Raw genomic sequence first — 20,286 nt, forward strand, 5'->3', positions numbered from 1 at the left:
TTGAGTGACAGCTTCCAACATAAAAGTCTGCTAGATGTGAAATCAGGGAATAGGATGGACGCTACTGAAATTAAGATCTCCCATCTACCTCATTTTAAGAATCATAATAAATGAGGACAAGATGCTACAATTCAGTCAGGAACAAGAACAGTGGTCATGACAAAAGCACATCTTTAAGTGATCTCAGTCACATGCAGGCATAGAGTTCTCCCTGACCAAATAAGCTTCCTTTTAATTTTGATTATAAGATTATACCAGAACAGTTCTTCTGTGCCTGCACAGTACCAATGACCTAAACATGAACTCTGCAAATTAAGTATGAAACTATTATTCTGACTCCACTGGCACATACAGCTCTACAGAGTGCTTACTACTTTCTCCGGTAGCTAGGGAATGCAGTACCAATTTGTAAAATTCTAATTAGGTGAAGTTAACATCTAGAATTTCAATATCTGAAGGAGTGCCAAACCTACATTTTCAAGTATTTGATAATTTAATAGATTTCAACAGTTGCTGATCTTACTGCATTTCTCCCCTATGTATAACAACAGCACCACCCCTCAATCTCACTACTTTTGTGGTCAGAAAGGGATTTACCGAATGCCTCTGAATGCCACTACATCCTCTACCTCCTCCCTATGACCACCCTCAAAACACTGCAGCTCCAGCTCATCCAGAGGGCCACCAAGCTTGAGCCTGCACTTCTGCACTCGCTGGTTTCACCCAGTCAAGTGTGCTGCTGAGGTGCAATCCCAGTGCAGCTCCTGCTGCTGCCTTTCTTTCTACTCTCCTAGAGGTAGTACTGGGGGAAAGCTTCCTGGAAAAAGTAGAAATCTTGTTACCACTGACTCATGGAATATACATTCCAGAGCAGCACCATTCTGCAGTGGATTACTGACAAGAGTGCTAGCTTAGGGACATGCTGATCCAAGAGAGCTCAAAGTGAGCAGAAACAAACTCAGCACCAAATAAAATAAGAGCTCATTTTTCAGTATTTACTAACATAGAAAATAAAAGCCATTTTCCTATCTATAAGTTTACCTAAGTTTCTCTTGAAAGTTCTCTATCTGTCACTGCTTTTCTCCTTTGCTATAACTAACACTGCTTCATCAGAACACCTCCAGATCACAGTTGTTCCAGTTTAGGTTTCCAATCTGAGGAAAAGAATTGCACCCTGTTCATTTATGAAACAGTGCATAATTATTCAGTGTCTCACTGAGGGTTTCATTCACCATTTAATTCTCTCATTAGTATTCTCTGAGCACGTTAAATCCTTTTAGCACTTGTATAAATGTGCATGCACCAAAATTGAGAAACGCCATCACCTCTTTAATTTCAACCCATTTTCCTTTCTGGCTTTCAGCTGATCTACAGAGTTGTTCTCAAGTGCTATTAGCTTGCACATATCATATAGTTATTAATTTAATACCATAGTTCAGCTATAGTGAAACTTCTTGCCCCTTCTGAAACATGAAGTTTCTAGGTGTACTAAGAAGGAAACAACAAAAAGAGGAAAGATGCAGGTAGACAACAGAGAGTCTGAAGGAGTGCCATTATGTTGATCAAAGTACTGGAGAACTTGGTCTATGTGGGAAGACTGAGCAAGTTAGGTCTCCCCTCCCTCAAGAACAGAAGGCTCAGGGGACCTTGTCATAGTATTCCCAGACCCTGAGCAACTGTAGAGCAACTATAAAAAGGACAGAGGGCCTCTTCTCACAAGAAGCCACGTGAAAAGAACAAGGAGCAACAGGTGTAAGTTGCACTGGAAAACATCTCAGCACAAGGTGTTTTTGCAATGAGAACAATCAGTTCACCAGGACAATCTCCCCAGGGACACAGTATAGTCCCCATCACTGGTGGTTTTCAAGAAGTGATTGGACAGAATGCTGGACAATCTCACCGAGGATCCCTTTCTCACTCGGATAGGTTGGATTCTATGACTTTTTGAGGCCCCTTGTAACCTGGGCTGCTCTATGATTGGATGATTCTGAGCCTAAGAACATCCTAATTGCATCCCGTAGAATGTTACCTCAGAAAACACATCCCCTTTGACTTGTGTCAGTTTTATTGCAGAACAATTATTTCAGCTTTCAGCACAATCTGAAAATTAGTTTTCTAATGGCGAACTCCACATGAGCTACGGTAGTTCTATTAGTTTCTCACCACTCATCACTCTCAGTTTCATGTAACTATTAGGAGAACCCATTAAAAATATGACCTCTTCATGCAGTGCTTATACTGCCCTTTCCTGTCCACTCTATCAAGTTTCCTGTTTTACTTAGCACTACTTTATAGCTTATAATATATGGTTTCTATCTTGTCAAATTTAATTTGACAGCTAGAAGTCATGGATGTACAGATCTACTGTAAAAAGTTACTTTTGTTAAAAAAAAAATTAACTACTTTAAACAAATTATGTTGCTGATATTTTCTTTCTCAGCTCAAAAGTAAAATTCTAATTCCCCATCAACAAGGCCTGAAGCAATTTCCACACTTCATTATAAATCATATGGCCACTAAATAGCTCAAAAACCATCAGACAAAACTGCAGGCAAAACTCCTGCCACCACAAGAAGTGCCATCAGTTCACTGATCAGTGCTTGCACACCTCACCTGAGATTGCAGTAATTCAGTTCAGGAGGTTGTATGTAATCAAGATTTGAATGATCTTCAAGAATAACGGAAGTAGTAAAACTTTCTAAACTTTATGTCTGAAAATACTGACTGACCCTGCCTTCAGTTCTGTTCATAGAGGGGCAGACATTAAAGACCTAAGATTAGTGCAATTAAGCTCTTTAAGTTTTCCTTCCAACAGCAAGATTGCAGAGTTGGTGTCTTTGACTATTTCTGTAGTTTATGTCAATCAAGTTTACAGCCTTGTTAACATACACAGACACTTCCTAACAAGTCTAAATATTTCCTTCTCTCAACAAGGATCACTCTGTAGTTTACACCAAAAAATGGATTAGAGAAAGCAGAAAAGCATTAGAAATATCAATACCAGTTATACACACTTGATAAAATTAACATATCTCAACAATGATGCACCATACAACTAAATCTCTTCTGTCCCTAGGAAATAGATGCATTACTAACAACTTACAGATGGAAAATAAATTCCATTTCTAAAGGAACTGTCAGCCACTGACAGCTGACAATAAGCATCCCTACATGAAAAATTGCTAAAACTTATTCTAATAAGGTCATATATTCTACAGTGAGGACAGTATTACATACCTTGTGCAAGCATGTTAAACTCCAAAAACAGTGCTATGTGATAAAGCTCCATAGCTTCTTCAGCCCTAGTCATGTTTAGTTTTCCTGCTACGAGAGCCTGGACTTCACTTAAACTGCCCACAGAAGGACTGGAGTGCAAAACGGAGAGGTCCACCACATCTGTATACATACAGTTCAAAATGACCTTAGCATATTTTTTTGGTATGATAGATTCATCCAATATAATTCTAGTTGGAGTCCGTAGAGTTCGGTCTGTGATTTCTTCACCAGTTCGTATCCTCCTCTGCAGCAAGTGACGGAAAAAGGGAGACCGTGAGGAAATAATAGCTTTGTGAGCTCTGAGCTCTTCATCTAGACAGTTCTGATTTCCACCAAAAGTTTCAACTAAGTCAGAGTTGGATGAGAAGCTAAGAACCACATCGTAGTAGCACATATAATCAAACAGTGCGCGCATGTCAACATCTAAGGAATTTGGTGTTCCAAATTCTTCAGTAAGCTGCACAAGAATATCAACATTTTGGAATCTCGAATCCTCCATTCCAAACTCGCCCGTATAAAGGTAGTGTAACAAAGCAGAAAACATAGGCATATCTATGCCAGCTGTGTTAATATCCATTATTATTTCTGCCCCATACTCTGGTGAGGAAGAAAGCAGCGTCTTAAAAAATGGACATCTTGCCGCCAATATCGCACGATGCACGGGAAAACAAGTTTCTTGAAATATTAAGTCAACATCAGTACAATATTTGTATTGATAAAGTTCAGCCATGTCTTTTTGTAGCGTTCTAGCTTCTGGTCTTGCCAAATTAGCTTGTAGATAAAGTTCCTTTAAGGCTGATGTTCCTTCGTATTCTTCTACTAATGCATTAACATCTCTGACATCCCAGCCTGAGAGGAGCTCACGCATCTGCTTGGCATGGTCAGCAGATCGGCTCGATTTCCGACGCTTAATGAATTTCTTTTTGAGGGTGGCAAGGCCAGAGGTTTTCTTTTTCTTGTCTTGAGGTTTCTCATGGCCATGATCAAGGCTATACAGCTTTGATTCACAGCCAAAACCTTGATGAGAGTAGGATGATGTCCCTAAAGGCAAAAAGGAAAATTGAACACATTTATTCTTTAAATTTAAAAGGAAGGTCCATAACACCTAAATACTCCGTCAATGATTCTGCAAGTTATCCAGTTTTTCCTTCTCCGAATATCAAATAATTTGACAACTGAAAACCTGACCTGAAAAGCTTTCCTGGCCATTAAGAACAAAGCCTTTTATATGCACCTACAAAGTTATAGTTTGCTGGGTTTCAGGGTGTTTTGGTTTGATTTTTAAATCTTTTTATTGGTTGGCTGGGTTTTTTTAAAATATATTCAATTATAAGAACCAAGCAGTGCCAGTTGATGTAGCTCTGTAGCCTATGGTACACTTATCTAAGCAGGAAGAGAATACTGCAGTTGTAACATTAAAAGTGTAATTGTATTAACTTTTTCTAAGCCTAATATCTCATTGAAATACTAGCAATCCCCCCCTTCAAAGTATTTTCAAATTCTGTTCCAGCATTAAGCATCATAAAAACAACAGGTGCATACCTGGCATCAGACAATTATAGCCACAAAAAAAAAAAAAAAAAAAAAAAAAAAAAAAAAAAAGAGAACACAGTACCAAAACTCAGGGATAATTTTCTGAGCAAATTCAGCAAGAAAAGTAAAAATCCTGTCATCTGATAATTAAGTGACGCTGAAGTCAAACACATAAAATAGCCTCTTCTCCACAGAACAAATACTAACTTGTGCATACACACCATCACAAAGAATATGGAGAATGGAAGTCTTACTGTATTATTAAAGACTTCCTTTGAACAGAGCATTATACAATTAAAGTATACATATAATTATTTTTCTTCTCAAAAATAATTTATAGGGACATTATATTATGAACTAATACCAATAGCAATTCAGTGAGAAAAAAAAGGAATTGGAATCTGCATTTCCACAAGTAATGGAAAACCAAAGTATTGTTTTAGGAAAAAAAAAGGAGTTTAGAAAACATAGCTTTAATGTGAGTCATATTTCTGTTTAAGGGTAATTTTCTAATTTAAGTTTATTTACAGGGCTTTCACTCTAAGCCAGATGGTGAAGAACCTCAGTCATGACAAGAAAAGAGAAAAGGAAGTACACAAACCCAACTCCCACTTCTGGACCAAAGAAGAATGAGAAGAAAACATTTGCAAATGCTACACAGATCAATAACAATCACAGGTTCATTTGAAATAGTATTTGTCTCTTTTCTGTCAGGAATATTTCAGGTTTACATTTGTGTACTTCGCTACTTGTTGCCTTTTCATTAATCTTCCAAAGCCCATCCTAGAACCAGAGCTTTTGGGGCCTTTTACAACTTGCTCTTATCACTGCAATCTCACAGCTCCATCTGTTCTAGACAGATTCACTGTGATGCTGTTTTGTGACGCTGTTCTGACAGTAATGTTATGGGCCAGTCTGACAAAACACAGGGCATTTAGTTACCATGTGATTTCAAGTATTTCTCAAACTTTGAAAGATGCAGGAGTAATTCAAAGCTGTATTTGAGACTAAGGCAGCTGTAACAATCTAACAGTTCTGTATATTGTTTTATTGTTTAGGCCTCAATAACTTAATAAACTTACACAGTGGCTTTTATGTCAAGCTAATTAAAACTCCCACAAACCACGCAATGCAGTGGCTTTACAATTCTCCTATTAGTAAAAGCTTTGAGAAGGATCTTTGCTTTATTTGAGGAAAGACATCTAACCATTTTATCAGAGTTTAAAATTTGCTTGATCAGGCAACATGTTATTAATCATATTGAAATTTCAATAAGTGAAAAGAATATATATTTAAATTAAAATAACAGGAGTAACTCAAGACAACTTCAACAAAGAGATTGTGTTGCAAAATCCACCATAACAATTCCTTCCGCATGCTATGATAGATATGACAATGGCAAAGTAGAGATTCAGCCTCCTGATGATAGAGGTAACTGTAGAATTTCTCCTCCATTTAAAGAGGTACATTTCACAATAAAAGTATAACTATACTTTGGTCACTCTATAATGACAAATTCTGTTTCCAGAGAACATGCCAGCTCATTTCTATTTGAAGTACATTGGATTCTAATGGCAAGTTTGAGTGCAGAACATTCTCTAACATTCCACTATAGAAAAACTAGGACACTGCAAGTCTCAATTTCTTTCTTCTCTGAAGGCTGCCGTGAGGCATTACTTGCACATGAATCACCACAAAATACTAAAATGCCATTCAAACCTTTGTGTACCCTGAGCTACTTACAAGATTTAACTTTGGAAGTACTGCAAACAGTGCTATTAACCCTTACAAACAGATAAGGCACAGCTACAAAAGCATCATCACACAACTGCTTTTTGAAATAAATAGAGATATACCATCATAGCCTCTCTGAGTTCACAACAGCTGGTGGCTTCATATCCCTCAAAGAAAAAATCTGGAAGAGAATGTTTTTGGGCTGCCTGTATTCCTTCCTAAGGCAACAGCATAAAAAGTAGGAAAAAAATAAATTATTCCTCAGCACTATACTAAAAGGCACCAATCTATTAAATGCTGTTCAAAAGCAATTGCTACTTCATGCCCCTAGACCATACCCAGCTTAGGACAGACAAATATTTACGGAAACAGATGACTGCCAAGAGGAGCTGCTTGGGAACTTGACAATGAAAAATGACATCTGTTTAGTCCTTTGCATGCCCACACATTTTAATATCTAATTATAGAGCTCTACTTAAAAAAGCAAACATCTTGAACAGATGTACCACCCTAGGAAATGGTGTGAAATCCTCCTCCTGAATGTTGCAGACAAAACAGTAAGAAGATGATTTAGTTAAGCTTTGGCTAAAACAAAAGTATTATTTTCAAGAAAGCACACTACACTATTTTTACTGATTTATCTCCTCTTCATAAACTATAACCAAACTAGGGTGAAGTCAACTAACAATAGGAGTTCACACTATGAAACTACCATGCTTTGCTGTATCAGTTCTCAGACTTCAGCATTCATCCCCCATTTAGCACGAAACTTGGTAAAGTGCTTTAATGGTAAAGTAGCACGTCTAAAACAACCCAAAGGCCTAAATCCAGCTTCCAAGAATAAGGCAACTAATACATATTATGCAGCTATTATAACTCTATCCCCCAGTTCTGCTTTAGGGCAGTAAATAGATCTAATGCTGTCTACAGAAAAAAAAACCCCACAATACAATAAAAACAAACAGATACCCCCTCCCCCAACAAATGAATAAAACCCCACAACATCTAAACCCCAAACATGTAAAAACTGACACAACATTAAAACATTATTATTCTGGCAAGTGATGAAAACCTCAGCTATCGGTTTTAGGATACACCTATTTTCTACTGAGACAACTACAAAAACTAATCCTGTAAACAAAAATCAAACTGAGAAACAGACAAGTGCCACGAAGTGGGAAGAAGAGATGTACCCATGTGATGCAGATAGCACACTTATGGAACCCCATAATATCAGGATATTTCAGCAAGAATTTTACCCAGAACACTCATCTGCCTTCCCTAAGATGAGACAGGCACATGCTTTTAGACTTTCCTCAAAAGAGTCTCAGCCACAATTTCCCATAGGTGATGGGGGTCAGTAAATTTATTGTGACATAATACATAATGGGTTTCTGTTTTGAGTTTAAAAGTTAAGAGCATCAACTAAATCTTCCTACCTTCTACATATAATGTAGAAAATTTCTTGGGAATTTAATGAAGCCTTTAGAAATCTCTTCAAATATCCTCAAAAGGTGTTTCAGCCTGCAGATCTGCCTGTTTCAAGGCATCTAAGGGTTTCTCTTCACTCAATAGAGTGGCAGATTAAAAAACACCAAGACACGTAAGAAAAGCATTTTAGCTGCATTTTAGAAAGCATATATGCAGGCTGGAGCAAATATTTTACTAGTTATCTGTGATACACTGAAAATATATAAACCCTCGAGGGGAACTTTACAGCACGGAGATCCATGACGCTAGGACTGAAAGTTCTTCCTTGACATGCTGTGACAGCACACACCTCCTTAAATGTAAGTTTGTGGTCTGTCTTCAAATGAGACCTCATAGCTAGGAATGCCATGAAAGCTGAGAAAAAAGAAAATTTACAAAGTGAGTCAATTTTTCCTCTGCTAAGGATATCACTCTGCTTCCAATGGTGATTAAAAAGAGAAGTAACACTGAATGTCAATAACTACTTATGCAGTGTTGCAAGCTGAGGCATAAAGGAGAAAAGCATTTATAAACTACTGATGTTATTTACTGCTAAGATCATTCTCCAGGCTGTCAGGGTTGGGTTTTTTTATGGAATATTTATCTTCTCAGAGACTGCCTTCTTTCAGATTCATAACATAGCTGTTTATTATTTATAGTGTGACAGTACTTAGATCTGCACTGAGGTCTCTTTGTACTAGACTGAAAAACACATAAAGGTAGTGCCTGCCCCAGTTATGATTAGGATGAGAAAATACTTTCTTAAGGGCACTTCAACACATGTCTCCAGCTAAGCAAGGTCCTGCCTTGTAAATAATACTGTTAGGACAGTAAGTACCCCCATTCCCCATTTTACAGAAACAGGAAAAGGAAGAGAAGTTATCTTCAAGCCTGTTTGTTACTTTAACAGATTTATTACCAGAGATATCCCTTCTAGCAGTAAGGAGGTAATTCCTTGGACACAATGTCAATACTACAATGAATACTGATGATCAAGGGTTTTACATGCTCTGACACAGTTTGACAGAAATTCTGAGGAAGAGTAAAAAACAATACGAGTACTAACCAAAAGCAAATGCTCTTGAACAGGGAAAACTAGCATTCATGGTTTAATTATAAAAAACACCACTTATTTTATTTAAATAACCTGGCAACTGTTTACTGGCAAAAGGCAGATCAACTCATTGCATACATAGGCCAAACAGATGGACAGTACTAAATTTCATGCACGATTGAGCTTGAATGGATTCAAACTGGTGACCTAGAAAATAGAAGCTCTCCATAACATTTTTCTGCAAGCAAATCAAATCCAGTGCATACACAATCCACTGAGTCATTTAAGGAAGTGACAAGATAACTGAAAAGGATTACCTATGAATGTCTGTTGTGCCTGTGAATTTCCCCCTACCCTTGGGGAACACGAGTGAGGGTAGTTAGATGCATTAGCACCCATTTTCTTCAGTCACTCAGGCATCCCGCCTGCTGGCTCTTCAATGTATAATCCCATAATCCTTTATAAATCTTCAATCCCAGGTCCAGCGCTCTGTTCCTCCATTTCTGAAGAACAAAAACACCAATAAGGTACTTCATTATTTGTCACTAAATGTTACGTGATTTAGATAAAATAAACCCAGCTTCCAACACACAGTATTTTCATAAAATAAAATCTCAAACATTTTCAAGATAGCCTTTTATTTGAATGATTAAAAGAACATCAGAAACACTATTTTCTCCACAAAAACCTGTAATTTTCCAAACTATTCACAAATCATATGATAAATTGCAACACAGAACAGGATGGCTATCAAAATTTTAGCCAAGATATTTTCAAGGAGAACTTGGTCTAGACTAGGTATTCTCCTTTGACTATACCAAGAAAGACTTATCATACATGTTTATACCTATTCCCACATGGTTAAAAAATTCCAAACTGAATTATACTGATTGAGAAAGCTAAATAAACCAGTCCTATTTGAGATTACACCATCACCAGTGATTTCAGCTGCATTTTTATTAATAACATTTATAGAGTTCTCATTCAGTACTGCTTTTCAAATTTAGACATGAAAAGACCTAGATGTACTTTTAAAATAGTAAAAATAAGGCATTTAAGGATTTGTTAAATGGGTTTTTTTGGGATTTGAAAACATCTTAGAAGTCAGTTCTGAGGTAATTTGAACAAGGATTCATTGCTAATGTACAACAAAGACATTCTAATTTATTCCAATACTAGCAGTGTTAAAATATTAATACTGAAAATGAAAGTTAACACATGAAGAACCACTACTGTCAACTGAACACTTGTGCCCCTTTCCAAAATACAAACATGAAGATAAAGAGTGATACAAAGGTAAAGTCTATACCAAGAATCTTTTCGATTCCCTTAAATATTGTGAACACATATAGATTTGCTCTATGCTTCTGAATTTTCTTCCTGTCTTGGTAGGCCAAGAAAGTGACATGCACGTGTCACTTCAAGTTTTCAAGGACACCTGCAGTGCAGATCCTGGGGAGCGTGAAGTGAGAGACAGGCCAGGAAGGAAAAGGCTGCAAATTGCTGCACAGAGGTGAGGGAAACAAGTGCTCCAGGATTTGAGGGCTGGGTACATGAGGAGGAAGAGTAGGGAAGGGTTTGAAAACCTGGCTTTACAGACATGGTTATCAGGCAGAATTGCTGCTCTAGCGTGTGCATATCCCAGAGTGGCCTCACACAGCTGCAGCCTGCTGAGCACTACTGGAATCCTGCTAGAGCAGGAGACACAATCATAAAACCACCACAGCAGCTTTCAAGCCAACTTGAGCCAACCTACAGGATTGTAAATGAGAAATGGAGCTCCCATGCCTGCCCTCCCTAGCGAGACAGCCTGGTCACCTCAGCTGCGTACAATCTTGAACTTGTCTCCACACAGATTCAGCTTGCTACATATCAGGAAACAAAGATAAAATACCCACCCACATGAACAGAAGCCCATTCGGGATGAAGACAGAACCAGAGCACAGACAAAACAGGCACCATCACACCAGCAAATACCAGTAACTCTCGGCAAACACAAGCTGTTGGATCTGTTCAGTCTTAGCCAATGCATGCACTCATTTTCTCCCTTGTGCACAAATAAGCTATTCAAAGATTACTGAATCCATATGGTGCAGATCTCTACTTCATTTATGAAAAACTTCACTGACTTAGAAAATAAATTCATCAAAACAGTGACACTCAAAGTGATTTTTGTATGAACCAAGAATACCTTGCTTAAATGTAGTGTAAATTTCTAGATGGAATTAGTTACACCCAGGACAAACTTTGTGAAGGTAAAAGTCACCTTTCAGTTTGAATGCTAACTTGCTCACAGGTAAAGGTTAGCAACCTGAGCAGACATCCCAACAATTTCGCTTTTCTCATTTAATACTGGACTTGGTTCAGTTGGACCTGAGTTCTGGAATAATGCCATTGTTATTCAACTTTTCTGCATTCAGCTGTCGTGTGATAACTTGTCTATTAGATGTCTACTAATAGTTTTCAGTTCTTCCTGACACAGGAAAGAGCCCAAGAGCTAAGTAAAAGAGGGAAGAAAACAAAAAAGTGTTGAGCTTTTCTATTTTTATATATGTAAGCACTCAATACTTAGAACCAAGTCCCAGGTTTGAAGTTAGTATCTTGCACCTCCTTCCACTTGGCAATAAATACGTGCCAAAAGATGGAAGGAATGCAATCAAGGAATACACACAACTGTTCAATACCATTAGCAGTCAATGCTTGAATTTGCAAACCAGGATTTAAATAACCTCAAAAAGGAACATCATAAAAGTTTCCTAAAATACACAATAGATAAAATTATTTTATTTGGAGGCTTACCACAATAACATTGTTACACGTTAAGCCCAAGTGAGTATTGTGTAGAATGAATTCACTCTCTAAATTTAGAATGCATAACTTCCATGCACTGCTAAGTCATGTGTATTCAGGCTGATTTCTTAAGAGTATTTTGAATCTTGAACATTCTGTAGTTCATGAAGTTTATTTGGCTCCTTGGCTCAAAACTGAGCATAGCTTTAGGTCCACTACTGTCCTTAACCTCATATATCAACTGAAAATATATTTCTTTTATTTTTTAATACAGCGCTAAATTTTACAAGATAATATTATATAACCTGTGTTGCATTCCCCAAAAAATTCAGCTAGTGATGAACTCTGCCCTGGAGGAAGCCCCACTTTCCTCTCTTCGTTCTCATAACCACTTCTCCTACCTTTTTTCTTCTGTTCCAAGTATTTTGTAAACCAGATAAACTGACCCACGTTAGAGCCAACCTAAACAAAAAGCTGAATCAGTATCAGTCACCCAATTTGTTTGTTATGGCACCACGTGAATACTTGCAGTACTGCATCTTTTAACAGCAAAGTGTATTTGAACCACTCATGGATTTAGATGCCTTTTTTTGTTTGTTTTGTTTTGTTATTATTGTCCACTTCAGCCTCTGTAATAAACATTGTCTGCCTGAACAGCAGTTAGTCTAGAATATAACTAACTAGCTGAGACTACTCAATTCAACTCAGCTACTGCAAAAACGCCAAGTCAAGAATGCAGCTTCTCCACAGTGAAAAGGCACTTGTAAAAGAAGAGGAACATAAAAATGAAAAAAAAAAACCCAAACCACAGACAATTAGATCTTTAGTTGCAAAAGGAAAGACAGATTTCATCTTTTCTTGCAGAAGTTGTCCTGAATACCGAAAGTTCCCTTATTTCAGCGCATCTGAAGAATTTTCTAATTGCAATTTAGCTTCAGGATACAGCCATGGAATTTTGTTTTAAAAACTACCATCAGGTGGGACTTTTTCTTTCCTTTTTATTGAAAGCCTGCATGCATCCCCATAAGCATTACCAAAATGAAACCAAATTCAACATCTGCTGACCAACTGAAACAGTTGTTGAGAGCAGTGACGCATGCACAGATGTGTTATGAACATATGCATGTACACAAGAAGAGTTAGAGTATGTCAAAGTTTGTTTAAAATAGTCTGTACTGCAGAACAAGTACATGGAGTGTGTTATGCAAAATGAGAAAGTTAATAAAAAACATAATTACCACCCCGAATCCTACAAAACAGCATAAAAATGACTTTGAGATTATACCAATACTCAGAATGAAATTTAAAATAAGCACAAGTCTGGTTAAAGGTTTCAGTACCTGAAATAAGTTCCCCAGTCTTCTCAATCTTTGCCACACTGAACCTAAAATCCTAAGAACCTAGATGACATGCATCTGAGATATCTGGGCTGACAGCCAGGTATTCCTGGACTGGGAATTTTAATTTAACGAAAAGTCTCTGTACAGAATGGACGTTGGGCAACACTAACACTTTGTTTATAGCACCACTCAATACAAACGTTTCATAAAATTTCCTGTAAATCACTGGGATCCAATTAATATATGGGTTAGGTAGGGAGTGCTACAACAGGTTTTACAACCATTTGATTTTTCCCCCGTAAAATTTTAAGAACTTTGTATTTCTTTTGGAGTTGCTGCCATGGGATTATGCAACAGCATAATACTAAAACTAAAGTAGGAAATTATATCAAGTACATGCACATACCTGTACCAACATGGTATTTCAGGTTTTCACTTTACCTAACATCTTTTAAATTTACTGTGAGTAAATAATAACTCAGGCATCATAAGAATAATTTATTCATGTTTGCTTAGATTTTTATCCAGACCAAAAATGCTATGCTACTTTCCCCCAACAGCTCATTTCAAGTAACAAGCACAACTTTACTGCAAGATGAGATTACCAGATCCAGCAATAAAAAGCACCCACACCAGTAATGAAACACATCAACTAAATTTCAGTGAGGACAAACTTAATTCCATAGGAGTTAGGTAGATAATAACTAAAACTGAAAGAACTCAGGAGAATGGACCTTACTATCATGCCCAAAGTACATTCCAAGAGCTTGCCTTAACATCCTGAACCTGCCTCCAGCAGAACAGTGTTCTGGTGACCAATAGAGAGCCCTGAGCCATCACAAAGTGATTCAGGAACAATCCCATGTTCAGAAAGACGAGAAGGAAGTTCCCATCCACTGAGAAGTTTCCAGAGCCAGCCTTGGCCATGCTGGTTGTTATGCAGTATGTTGCTGGAGTTACAAGTCAACAACATCCAAAGGCACAAGCTCTTAAAAATGACTACAAAGTTGCCTGTGCCTGGAGTTCCAACTGCTTGTTCAGATGCACATGGAATATCTACCTCATTTTTCTTACTGTGCTACTGGAAGGTAGTTCTCCAAGTAAGAAAAGTTGACAGGAACTGAGTGCTACCTGTCCTGACCTCCCTCTTTTTCCATGGATGAGACACTCAGAGGTACTGGCACACGCTCAGATTTTGTGGAGGTAGAGTCTCCAATCTTGAAAGGGCACATGCTAAAGGACTGAATGCATATGGGACAGTGTACCTGAGAGAAACTGTAACTGGCAAGTAATTTCCTGTTCAAAGGAAACAACTGAAATTTGAATGCTCAGATGATAATGCATGACACACATGCAAATCCACACAAAGCCTATTCTGACTCCTTTTTATAATCCAGTCAAGCAATCAACCTTTATCATTATTCAAAATTAACTGGATGATACAATAGTAGGATGCAACTGAAACAGCTGAAAGGTTGTGGTTTGGATCAATTCTGTACAAAAATAAGAAACTGATAATGTTCTTTATGGCATGGGCTAATTAATCTGTGTTATTTCATTATTTACTGCATTGGAAAGACAGAAAGAAAAATCCAATAGGCAAAACACCAGAACTTAAGCCACATCAGCAGTTAACCAGCTCAAGAGGGCAAGAAAAAGCAGATATAACTAATTATGAAAGTGACTGCATTACTCAGTGCTTTGCTGAGAATCATGTGTTCCAGCTATCACAAAGAACCCTTTCTTACAGTTAAGCATGAAATTTAGAGCATTTTTTCTTCCATGAAGTAGTATGCTTCTCCATCAAGAAGTTCTTTCAAAATGAGGTGATAAGAACACCACAATAATCCTAGCTTTTTATTTCTAGATTTGTTGAGAATCACTGGACTGAGTTTCAGTGGGGAAAACCCACCAACAAACAACCTGTACTGATTTTCAACCTTTTCTCTTAGGAATCAGAGTGAAAGTTAAAAGAACTATGCTCAAATAGAGCACAAAGGTGTGTCGTCTTGAAGATACACAGACTTCAGAAATTGAAAACACTGAGCAGCATTTCAACAGTCGAAAAAAACCCACAGAACTTACAGGAAAAAACCCTCTTTTCAATTCTGTCTTTGCAAATAGCGCTCAAAGTAATATTTCTGATGATCAGTAAAGTGATTTCAAGTATGATATGAACATGTAAGAAGAAGTAAAAAAATAATTTCATTAACAGGGACTGACAGGTCAAATTACTAACAGCGGTATGGAGGCAGGGGACATCAACATATTTTTACTCCTCTAAACACAAAAAATTCCAGCAGATAAAAAATTCAAATACACAAAGTACACACAGACTAAGTGAATTACAGCAGTACAATCCTACATGGAATAGGCTGTTCCTCCAAAGCAACTTAAATGTGTTCATATACTGGCAAATACATTTTTATCTCTCTACGTCAGTGATTCTTCCAGTTGGTTGCAAAAACACACTAATTAACCAAAAGTCTATTCTGATTGATAACATTCATATGAAAGACTTAACTAATGTTCCTGAAGATGAATTCAAAACACTCCTTTCAGTCAAATGAGCAAGAGCTCATTTATGGCCCTCTAGGACTCTCTTGAAGTGAAATGACAGCATGTATTCTTCAATGACTCTCCATTTTCTCACAAGTTAACTTGAAAGGAACATTATCTGATTTAGATAAAAAACATCATTAAATCTACTTTATAAGAAAATCAGAGAAATACTATCCAGCAAATCTTTATCAATATCACTAAACAGAGTAATTAGGTATGAACATATCCATTTACAGGAAAATGAGGATAATTAATTTTAGCCAATCTAGAATAATTGCAGCATAGTCTGGCATACTGTGATAAATTTTGAGGAGTCTAAATGTGTTTCAAAAGACCTCTTCTCAGCAAAAGCTACCCACATGCTTTTTTTTAAGAATGGCAAATATTCTTTGGTTTAGATGGATGAACACATCAGTTGGTTAAGACAGAAAAAGGAACTTCCAAATTACATGCAAAGTACCTCAGAAAAAGGCAGACCTTGTTTTTGTTTTGTTTTTTAAACAGTCTCCTTTTATTCTTTCCATCAAAGTCCAGGGCAACACTTCTGTCAGGCAGTGACCTAACTCATGGAGATTGCAGCTACATTCAGCTTTGGATACTGAGGTCAAATACCAGGCTGGTATGACCACTGCCCTCCTCACTGTGTCTCCAGATAATGACTGTCCATTATTGCAGCAATATCCATGCTCACCTGTTCCTCCCCCTGGCCTGGAAGAGGCAGAAGTGGAGCAGAAGCAATAACCTTCCACGTGAAACTCTACCACCTTGATACAGCGTATTTCATGGGCTTCTTATCCCTGTACCCTTTATCTGTCAACAGGATTGCTGCTTCTTCTGGAACAGGGCAAACAGTCTTTCATCTCTACAGTCTTCCACCCCCATGGAATTTTATTCTATTTAGTGTGAGAGTGTCCCCCAAAGATCCCTGTCTCATTGAGAAAGGGAATTCCTCCTCTTGCTCAAGCTGTGACCCAACCACAACAAAAAATCCAGTTTTCAATTAATAAATCTACTAAGATGGGAAAATCTTGGCTCAAACCCCAATCATATGGAAGATCCATATACCCTGCAGTTTTCCTTGTAGTAATTTTCCCCTTTTTATCCAGGCCCAATTATTTCACAGAAAGCCATTTACTCTGAATGAGGACGTGGGAGGTTTCTGTATACAACAGTGCTTGTAAATTCAGTGCACAGTTCCATTCACACTTCTGTCAGGATATGTTGCCTCTGAGAGTGCATCAGAGTCATGAAGAGGACAATCCCAGACAGTGTGCTCTGTACCTTCAGTAGGCAAGCAGCACCCATCCTATCTTATGACTTACTATTTTCAGCCCATCTTCAAAAAAGAAACCTTTTCATCACTCAGCTTTAGTTCCCTTAATAACTTCCACAGCCTGAGTCATCTATGGTGATGACATTGCTTGGGGTTTTCACAACAGCAGCTCCAACATCAAAGCAGATTAAAACTCTTGGACCCACATAGTGATCAGCCTTCCCATATGGGTGGACTCTTTTAATAATCAGATGAAAAAAATCACTTCTATCTTAATTTGGCTGCAATCAACTCTTCATCCTGCCAGCCAGTCATTGTATCAGTAATAACATCTTGTGGCACTTCTGTTGCTTGGAATGTCATTCCTCATAACTACAGTGTTTCTATACAATACTCTCCCTTTATACTCAAGCTTCCAAGATGCTTGGTAACAATACACAGCTCATCTATTTCCACTGAAACTGCTGCCTGTGGCTAAAAAATGCTATTACCAATATTGCCGTATATCCAAAACATTTTTCTCTACACTTCAGGCCTTGATACACCACCATTCCTTTTCTTCTGTATCGCATCCTCTCTGTGGGTCCTTCTGTCATTACACAACAGCAATTTCACCCATTTAGCTTTTTCTCTTTGATAAAACAATTTGAAGTATTGGCTGCTAGCATCATTTCTTACACATTTAACACTAATGGGTACATCTATATACAACAGAAAAACTGGCAGGGGGAGCATGAAAAGGTGTAGCAAAGAACTCAAAAGGCAATCTAGTCCAGTCATTTCATGAAACATCAGGAATTTTATTAAAGAAATACTGATTTTCCTCATTGAAGACAACATTAAGTCAGAGCCATAAAACTGACTCATTACAGCTACAGTTTGAATACTTTTGACAGTAAGCCACAAGCCACGACAAGTCCTGCATCCAACAAAACCACAGCTGCAATCTGGATTTAAAATGCATTATTTGGCGTATACAAACCCAAGCTGGTTCACCAACACTGGCTCCACGCACATTTCCTCAGCGCCAGTGCCCACCACAGCTACCACCAGCATCTCCCCAAAGCTCCTCCATCAGGTCAGCAACTAAACACAGGTATTCGCTTCTGTGAGATTTTTTTCCTTCCCAGTGTAGTTAGCTCCCTGCAACAGAATGGCTCAAGGAACACAGATGATGTCACAGAGAAGGAAGAACAACAAGAAAAGGTTACTTTGCTCCCCACAATCAAACACAACATGCAGTTTGACTAATACTCAGTTGACACAGCCTTCAAAAAATAAACATTCCCAGTCCCCACGCACCTATTCCTGCAGCAGAGCTGTACCCTTCATTGTAGCAGACATTTGGAAAGCCATGCAAGTCCTGACTGGACCGTGTTTGTTTTCAGTTGATCCTTCGGTGTGGCTGCTCCAGCCATTGCCCAAGTACAGCACTGCCTCAATCTCCATTCAGCCAACTACCACTGTCAATGTAAACCTCTTACTTTAAGTGGGCAGCTATAAGACCACTTTTGCAATAGGCTTTTTCTTCTCCAGAGCTCCTAAAAAATTAACAGTAGGAAAAATCACTTGCAAAGCAAGGACAGTCTTAGCAGAAAAAGACAATTTAGACAACAGTAGCCACTGCTAGGATTCACCATGACAGTGCTCCCTGTATCTAGGCGTCTGATTGCTGCTTCTTTGGCCTGTACTTATTTTCCTCTGTATTTGTGCAGTTTGTTCCCTCCTCAATTAACAACACTTCACACAGCAGCCATCACTACTAAAGAGGTCCATGGGAGTTATTGCTTTTTAAATGCTTAGAGATTTTAAACTTGCAGTGACAGAATATATGCATCTAGGTATTGCTCACATAGAAAAAAATATAAAGCCAAGCCTATGTGAATTTTAGTATATTTTCCTCAATCTAGTGAACTTGTCTGACAGGGAGAAGCTAACTGCATGCAGGACTCACTGCCTGTCAGCTCTTCACAGGTACATCAGGGTGATCTGATCCTACCACTAAAGCCAAACTAACAGGGAACTGTACTTTTCCCTCACACTCCATCCTGCCAAGGGGTTTTCTTGTTTCCCCTCACACTACATACTGAGATTATATGATTACAAACCAAGTTATTTCAAATGGCTGATACATCACCCCGCTGCTGGAGAGAGTGGCAGATAACGGGGAGGGAACTCCAGCATGTTTGTGCGACAGGCAGCTAAAACTGCAACAGGATCTCACAGCTCTCAATATGAAGAGAGCAGCCTATTCCTATTAGACTGCCTCACAACTCCACAAAACTACACCCTTGTAGCCATCTTTTCTGTTCTGAGTGACTCCCCAGGTCACTCTGGCCTGGCACCAGTGTTGACACATCTTCCCCTTGTCTCCTAATATCCACAGTCACTCTCAAGTCTATTCTGTTCACTGCTGCAGGAAGCAATACAAAATCAAATCGCAAAATTGACTGTACATGGTATTTACACAACAGTTGACTTATATGAGACCATGTAAACTGGTTGTACACTGCTGCCTCCCTGAGCAAGGGTGAAATTCCTGGTCAAACACACAGACCATTTTCCTTGTATTTAGAGGTTTTTAAGACAAACCCCCCACAACTAGCACAACAATAATGCTCTTATAAATCAATTATATCTGTATATACTAAGATTTTAACAGTTACTTAAAAACTTACATATTTGAAAGACATCTCTGGATGGATTGCTCTGCATGGTTAAATTCATTAACTTCAGCAGAAAATTTTAAGAGCCACACTGATTTCACCAACTAACATTTACATCATAACATCTGATACCAAGAAATTTTTCTATATTGTGTACTTCAAAGATTTCAGCCATTTTGAAGATAGTAGCAAAATACATTAATATTGCAATACTTCCCCTCCAAACCCTCAAAAGTTACACCAGGAACTTCAGTTTCAGTAGTTACCTCCATTAATACCTACATTTAGATTCCATAAAAGTGTAGCAAGAACTAAATGCTCACAAACTTTAAGGAATGTCCTCCCCAAAGCTATGGGTATTCATTTCAGAAAATATACTTTCTCAATGATAAAAGAAATCAATTAAGGAAGGAAAGGCTTAGTCAGAAAACCAGACTAGTACTTAGCTTACAATTAAGCTGGAGCTTTGTTTACATTTTCCCCTTGGCAAGAAAAGGAAGTTATGTCTTCCACATTTCCTGCAACAAGCTCTCTCTGCACTTCCAAAGCATTTTTTTGTTCTGTAACATGAATATGCAAGTTTTACAG

The 20,286-nt window shown here is 38.0% G+C and overlaps 1 protein-coding gene across 3 annotated transcripts in view; it reads right to left on the reverse strand.

The window, feature by feature from the left end:
- The window catches only part of BTBD7 (BTB domain containing 7), a 52,102-nt gene that overhangs the window by 23,518 nt on the left and 8,298 nt on the right, over window positions 1–20,286 (reverse strand). For 2 of the 3 annotated variants that reach the window (XM_086893134.1, XM_086893133.1), the window contains exons 2-3: window positions 9,385–9,570; window positions 3,238–4,317 (exon numbers count right to left, since the gene is read on the reverse strand). In XM_086893134.1, coding sequence (XP_086749260.1) covers window positions 3,238–4,317; window positions 9,385–9,466 — 1,162 coding nt within the window. In that variant the 5' untranslated portion in view covers window positions 9,467–9,570. Of the gene's footprint in view, window positions 1–3,237; window positions 4,318–6,665; window positions 6,762–8,323; window positions 8,389–9,384; window positions 9,571–20,286 lie in introns of those variants that run through there. The other variant, XM_086893135.1, reaches the window with a different exon arrangement.

This window comes from Cyanistes caeruleus, chromosome 6, assembly GCF_971803275.1.
Source record: "Cyanistes caeruleus chromosome 6, bCyaCae1.hap1.1, whole genome shotgun sequence".
Lineage (NCBI taxonomy): Eukaryota > Metazoa > Chordata > Aves > Passeriformes > Paridae > Cyanistes > Cyanistes caeruleus.